At 46.9% G+C, this 7202-nt stretch overlaps 1 protein-coding gene across 1 annotated transcript; it reads right to left on the reverse strand.

Annotated features, from left to right (window-relative positions):
• Window positions 1–520: 520 nt before the first annotated feature.
• Window positions 521–6956, reverse strand: EIF2B2 (eukaryotic translation initiation factor 2B, subunit 2 beta, 39kDa). Its single transcript, XM_006884674.1, has 8 exons — window positions 6789–6956; window positions 6559–6674; window positions 6287–6435; window positions 4865–5028; window positions 3753–3848; window positions 3185–3322; window positions 1885–1951; window positions 521–678 (listed from the first exon to the last, which is right to left on the reverse strand). Exons 1-8 carry the CDS (start codon window positions 6954–6956, stop codon window positions 521–523), a joined length of 1056 nt encoding a protein of 351 aa, XP_006884736.1.
• Window positions 6957–7202: the final 246 nt, after the last annotated feature.

Genomic DNA, 7202 nt, shown 5'->3' on the forward strand with positions numbered 1-7202 from the left:
AAACTATAAATACTGTCATTTGAACTTCTCTATTTTAGACTTATCACCTCTAATAACGGCCCTCTGTGAAAACAGAAAAGGCCTCTGCTGTTGTTGCTATTTCAGGGAGTTCACTCTGAGAGACAATAAATCAACGCAGGCACCTTCAAGTTGCTTTTATTGGCAGAGCCTAGGAAAAGGTGTGGTAGGTATTTCTGAGCAAAAAATCCTGTCTCCCAGCCAGGTACTTGGTGTTACTCTTCACACAGCAATGACCAGAAAGGTTAAGTTCCTCACAAAGACCCAACCATGTAACCAAGAGACTCCATGGTCAATGGGTCAAGTTCTGCTGTGGTGTTAAGACTAAAAGGCAAAAAATCCAGACGTGTGTTTGCCCTTGCTGGAGGATGACCGGAAAGGCAGATCAAATGCCAAGTTTCGCTTTAGTTGAAGCCACTGCAGTCTCCCTTTACAAGGCGGACGTGTTTCGGCAGCCAGTGAGGTCTCTCTGTTCTGGGTTTGTCTAACCAGCGTGTGGTGGTCACAGGACATGATCATCAGGATGGTAGAGTTCACTCATCAGGCGGTAGATGTAGGAAGGTGCGTTCCCGCCGATATTAGAGATAAAGAGGGTAATGAGCTCTGGGGGGACGTAGTCAAACACCGGGCAGTGCACACTGACCTTCTCCAGAATGTCCCCTGAAAGGCAAGCACATATGCTCAAGGTGAATCCGAGGATGCTGCTGAGTATTTCAACAGCAAAGAGACTCCAGGCTCAATAATGCAAGTCTGTCAGCTATTTCACTGAGGAAAAGCTGCAGCAAAATACAAACCAAAAGGACAGACAATACTCCCTGCTTAACATTTTCCAATGCCTTTCAATTGCTCTTAGAAAACTCAAGCTTGGGAATACAGCCCACAAGATCTGGCCCCTCTGTTATGCAAATAACAACCTATACCACTTTTGCTTGCTCTCTACTCTCCCACCACGTGGCCATCTTATTTCAATAAGCCTCACGTGTGCTCTGCTTTCTTGCCCTTTTCACAAGCCCCTGGAAAACTCTCCCTGATCTTCATGCAGTTATCATTTAGGATGCTGCTGGAATATCACCTCACAAGGAACCTTGCACGCGCTCATCTAAAGCAGTTCCCCAGCCACTTCCCATCACATCATGGTGACCTGTTGTTTTCTTTCTAAAATATCTCACGACCTGACATTTTCTTGTCCATCTTCCTTCAACAGAAATATAAACACTGGAGCTGGGGCCGGATTTGTTTTGCTCATTCTCATATCCTCAGCACCAAAAATAGTGCTGGGTACGTAGGGTGTGCTCAGCAATGGACTTGAGAGAATGTCTGGATGAAGTTACTCAACTTCCAAGAAGGAACTCCAAATACTAGTTTTGCTCCAGTAGGTGTTTAAGGCCACGTTAATTGCTCTTGAGGGGGTAGGCTCATCGGACAAAGCTGCTGTCCTCAGAAGAAATCAGAGAAAAGGACTCAGCACAGTAAGAAGTGAATTTTATAAGGAGGAATATTTCTAAGGCCACTTCCTTTGGCAGCCACTTCACTGAACTGGCCTCTGGACAGCAAATGAAAACAAGCACATGATCCCATGAGACTGCTGCCTGGTCTCCAGCTATGTGCACAGCCCAAGCCAGCCAACACTTGGTGAGCCAACAACTCACCTCAAATGATTACTCAGAGTATGGACCACACAGGCCCCTCAACACTCTAAGATGCTCAACAGTCACAAGAAAACTCTAGCTGATAGCATTTGGTCCTTCTGGCCACCAAACCACAACAAAATCTCTTTCTCTCTCTCACACACACACATACAATGATTGTACCTTCTGTGAAAGGGACAAAATCTCTCTCTCACACACCCACACACTCTGACTATACCTTCTGTGAAAGGGAGGACTTCTTCAGGAGCCACAAACTTGTGAAAAGAATCCTCTTCACTGGGGAACTAGAAAAGGGTAAAAGAAGCTGTTAGGTGCTGTCAAGTAGAGCATGACTCGCAGCAACCCTATGAACAAAAGATCTGAACCCTGTCCTGTCCTGTGCCATCCTCACACTTCATGACACACAAAAGTCCATTGCGGCAGTCACCGTGTCAATCCACCGGATTGAGGGCTTTCTCTCCTTGGCCAAACCTCCACCCTTCCCAGCATCATGTCCTTCTCCAAGGACTAGCTCCGCCTAGCAACATGCTAAAGCATTCATTTCAAAAGAAGTAGAGACATATAAATAGGCTCATGTCCTCAAAACAGCACCTATCACAGATGAAATGGCTTTCTTTAGTAACAGCCTATGCTCAGTCTAAGGGAGACAGGCTTGGAGCTGGGATGTATAAGAAACAATTCTTTCTCTCGTTTCTACCTGCTTCAAAGACATGACTGTGCTGTTGAGGAGTGCTGGCAAAGCAAAGGGTCTGTCCCAACTATGTTTTGTCCTGTCATTGCAATTCTGAATTCCAAAAGCTGGCAAATCTGCTGGCAGGGAACTCTCCAAATTACTGAGAAGCAATAATGTCAATCTGAAGGCAAAAGTGTGCCTGGGTCAGGCCATAGTGTTTTCAATCACTTGCTAGGCATCCGAGAGCTGGAAAATGAATATGATGACGGAAGAATTATTGAGGCCTTGGAGCCGTGGTGTTGCAGGAGAGTACTGAATATTCCATGGACTGCCAAAGAGAAAAAAAATGTATCTTGAAAAAAGCATAGCTACATGGATCCTTAGAGTTAAGGATGGCAAAACTGTCTCACATACTCTGGGCGTGTTGCTAGGACTGGCTACTCATTGGAAAGGGACCTGACATTTGGAAAGGTGGAGGGGCAGTGAAAGAAAGACCCTCAACAAAAAAGACAGTGACTGGTGCAATGGGCTCAAGTGTGTCAGAGATGATGAGGACGGCACAGGATAGGACAGGGTTCAGACCTGTGGATCAAAAAAGGGACTCTGGGTTGTAGTTGACTTAACAGCACCTAACAACAAAAACAAAGCTAGAAGGTTCTAATTTTTAGTTGGTTGTCCTGGATGAAGAGTTCTGTGGTTCTTTCCAGTACCCACTGGGTCTAATCCATTGAGTAAATGCAGACACAGAGAGGTCCCAGAGTGAGCAGATTGAATGCTAAGGGTTTAAGTATGTACTTTGGCTTCTCCCCTCTGTTGGCTACCACACACAGACCGACCGACCTACCTGTGGGGAAAGCTTGAACATAGGAGCACAGACGATGAGCGGGGTGAAATGGTGTTTTGCTGCGAGTGCTAGTGTGTGCGTTCCTGCCACAGCTCTCAGGGCACCATTGGCCAGGATGGTCTTTGTGCCAATGATCACCTTTGGAAGAGAAAGAAAACTGTGAGCCATGCTGAAAGCAAGCACCTCAGAGTGTTCAGGTCCTGGCATCATAAGGGGTCACAGACCATAAGAGGGAAAGGGATGTTGGGCTCAGCACCAACAACTTGAATTTAAAAGTACCTTTTCAAGGCAGGACTGAGTATATTGTGGGCCTGAAACTGCACTACCAGCAGCTCTGAGCCCTGCCTTTCCTGGAAATCTAGAAACTATGCTTCCTGAGAAGTCAGGAGCCTTTATCATCCATGAGCTACCGCTGTCAGACTCTGAGCAAAGGGAGCTTCTCATAGTCCCTGCAGCTGGCACGCTTAGCTTTAGGCACTAGTGAATTCCTTCCAGTACTCTAAGCTATCACAAAAACAAGGACATAAAGGGAAAAGAAATTCAGTTAACAGATGCTGAAGACACTTACTTTATTGACTCTTGACATAACAGCAAAAATGGCAGCATCAGTCATGACAGTGGTTTCAATACCTGCCTTGGACAAGTTGACGGCCATCTCATGACCCTGCAAGAGAAAGGAAAGGCTGGGGCGGGAGGACGAGGGAGACCTGATGAAAGACTGCCCAGGTGTAACTGGAGATGAGCTTTTGTGATACTGTACTTGGTGCAGTTGTTTTTGGGTACCATGGAGTCAGAACCAACTCCCAGCTGACCATCGACTGCACCAGAGGAGACTGCCTTTGTTTCTCCCTCAGAACAGCTGGTGGATTCAAACTGAGTGCCTTTGGGTTGCCAATGTAACTCCTTTACCACTAAGCCAACACAGCTCTCTAGTATCTTCCCTGTACCCTCTGTAACATCAGGCAGATCCCGAACACAGTTCCCTTCAGATAACTCATTTTCTAAGTATTCTCTGGTAAGGTGCCAGCAAACTGAGGGGAAGCTAATAAACGTCTAATGGTCCAGAGAAGCCACAAAACTGGAAGTACTGCTTGCTGAAATAATGAGCACAGCGAGCTTATTATTTTACAACATCCTGTATCCTGACATAATATGTTCTCTTTTAAGAACTAGTAGTTACCCAGGGAGCCCTGGTGGCACACTGGTGAAAGTGTTCAAATGCTAACTTGAAATGTTGGTGTTTTGGACCCACCAGCAGCTCCGCAGGAGAAGGATGTGACAGGGTACTGTCCAAGTGACAGTTCAGGAAATCTCGTAGGGGCGTGCTGAGCGGGAAATCTACTCCATGGCAATGGGCTTCACTATTCCCGACCTACCTATTGACTCACGAGAGGTCAGACTGAGCACCACTCATCTCTAAGATGATATACCCTGTTTTGATCACTGAAAGGGCCCTTAGTTATCTTTTCTTGAATCTAGTTCACTGTTCTTTCTTAAACCAGAGCTTACCAGAGTCGTTCATAAGATGAACAACTTGAAAATCCCTGTACAGCTTCTCGCCATCTTCCCACTGTCTCAATGTCTTGCTTACCATTTCCAAGTTGGCCAGGACCCCACCCTGCCCTCCTTTAGTCCCACCTCACTTTCCCTTTTCTCTTGGTCCCTGGAGTAGTTCCCTACCTGGCAGAAAGGGGCACACTCTGCCACAATGACGTGGAATTTGCGCTTCCGGGCAGCCTCGTTGAGGAAGGCTTCGACTGTTCGGGAGTAGCCAATGGTCATGATAACCTCATTGGAGTGAATATGCTCCAGAGCCTGGGCGGCAATGTTCTCCGTTGTCCCTTCTGCAAACATAGTCACTTTTGCAAGGTAAACTGGATCCTTCATACTGACAGATATGACAGTATGAAGGGGAAGCTTGACCTGCACAGATTATCCACAGAGCTAATTCTTGTACCTACTACAGGGTTAACAGACTTAAAAAAAAAAAGTTAGTTTCTTAAAGCCCACTTCTCTAGGCTCTGGGGTCTTCTGCCTCTCAAGTCCTGAGCCTGCCCTTTCCCCAGGAGTGCCTCTGCTCATCAACCACTTCCACATCAAAATCCCTGCCATTAGTGTTCAGACACCACCTGCAAATAATCCTGAAGACAACACTTTCAGGCTAGAAATGGATGATCAGGTCTAGGAAATCCTAAAGTGCCCAAGATAGTTCTTCCCTTAAAGAACTCTTACTCCAAAAAGTGGCCACAGTATCTCCATCTGAGTTAGAAAGAGACGAACAAAAAAACCCGAGGAGAAACTCGAAAGCAGCAGCTTAGGGCACAGATCAGCATCTTTGTCCTGAGTGGGAAATCTGCAATAATTATCTACAGATTTTTTCTTTCTTTTTGGTAAATAAAGTTTTATTTTAATTGTGATTTTAACAAACACTTACAGAGAAGTTAAATTCTCATTCATTGTTGCACATTTTACTCCCTGGATCTCCTTTCCCCCTCCTCTAGTTCACTTTTTAAAAATATTCATTCATTCATTTACTGTTCCTCCGTCCCCCAACTATCTACAGATTTCCTGAGCGCACATTCATCCCGCAGTACTAAGGTGTGCTAATGATACTAAAATCCGAGGTGCTCAAGTTCCTTATATAAAATGACATAGAATTTACTGATATCCTATGCACAGCCTCCCATACACTTTAAATCCTCTCTAGATTACATATAATATTAAATATAATGCAACTATTATGTATATAGCACTTTCCACTTCCTCTTGGTTTTGGCGGGATCCTCTGATCACTTAAATGTTTTTCCCCTGAATATTTTTGATAGGAGGTAGGTTGAATCCAAGGGTGTGAAACCTTCAATATGGAGAGCAGGTTGTATGACGATTCAGGAGGTTGTTTAAAGCAAAAGGGATTCTCAACTTTGGTTTTTGAGGGTTCATTAAATGAAGTCTAATAAGAGTCTCTCCCAGCTGTGAATCTGTAGTTTATAAAGGGCAAACCTGAGAACCAGGTGACCACTTTCAGCTTTGCTAATGAACAACTTCTAGGGTCTTCATTTATCTCACCTGCTTTTTCTACTTAGAGATCAAAAGAACTCTTACCCAGCTCCACCAGAAGCTCATTAATTGCTTCGATGATGTTGGCCTGGAGTTGGGCATAGTGGAAGCTGAAGTCCTCGCTCAGGCCTTCGGATGTTAGGAGTTTGTGCAGGGATTCCTGCTGATCGCTCTCTTCGCTCCGCCCGTGAAGTCTATGGAGGCAACAAGATCGAAGGGAGGTGGGAAGGAGGAGCGGTTAGGGAGGATCCAAGCTGGAAATGAGGCTTGGAAAACGCTTCACGAGTCCAACTCGAAGCCCAGACCGTGGGCCTGACCTGCCGTACTCCTCGCGGATGATCTTGAGCACTCTCCGCACCATGTTGCCCACTGTAGTCTCCGAGGGCTGTGCGGCTGTCATCCTCCGGCCCTCCCGGCGGATCAGCTCCATGAGCTCCTCTACAGATCAAGAGAGAGAGAGTGAACAAGCAAGGAGCGCCGTGAGCCCAAGACGGCTTTCAGCCTTGGCATCCCGAATGGAAAGGGGCCGCGGTCGGATCTAGATGGCCTCACCCGCATTGCTCCAGCCGTGGTCCGTGATGATCTGCCGTAGCAGCGCCAGGGTCTCCCGAGCCATGTCCTCGGAGCTGTGCTTCCCGCCACCCCGCTTCAGGGTTTCCACGAAGCTTTCGATCCTCTCGGACAACTCCGAGCCCCTAGCCGTGGCGCCCGGCATCTTACGAGCATCTGTCTCACTGTCCAACTCCACACTGGAAAGACAGCAGGGATTACACTTCCGGGGCGGTGAGGTCGACTTCCGCTGTGCGGGAACAGGGCCGAGATCGGGGGCCGCAGGCCCCGCCCTCAGACGTCTGGCCCCGCCTTCTTGGCAGCTTGAGCCAATCAGAGACGTGGCTAGGAACCAAACCGGACGTGACCTTTCTTAGGTCTTCATCAACAGGACAAAGGTAACACGTGAGAA

The sequence above is a fragment of the Elephantulus edwardii genome, unplaced genomic scaffold (genome assembly GCF_000299155.1).
Source record: "Elephantulus edwardii isolate Elephantulus edwardi_28Jun2011 unplaced genomic scaffold, EleEdw1.0 scaffold00037, whole genome shotgun sequence".
NCBI classification, from domain to species: Eukaryota; Metazoa; Chordata; class Mammalia; order Macroscelidea; family Macroscelididae; genus Elephantulus; species Elephantulus edwardii.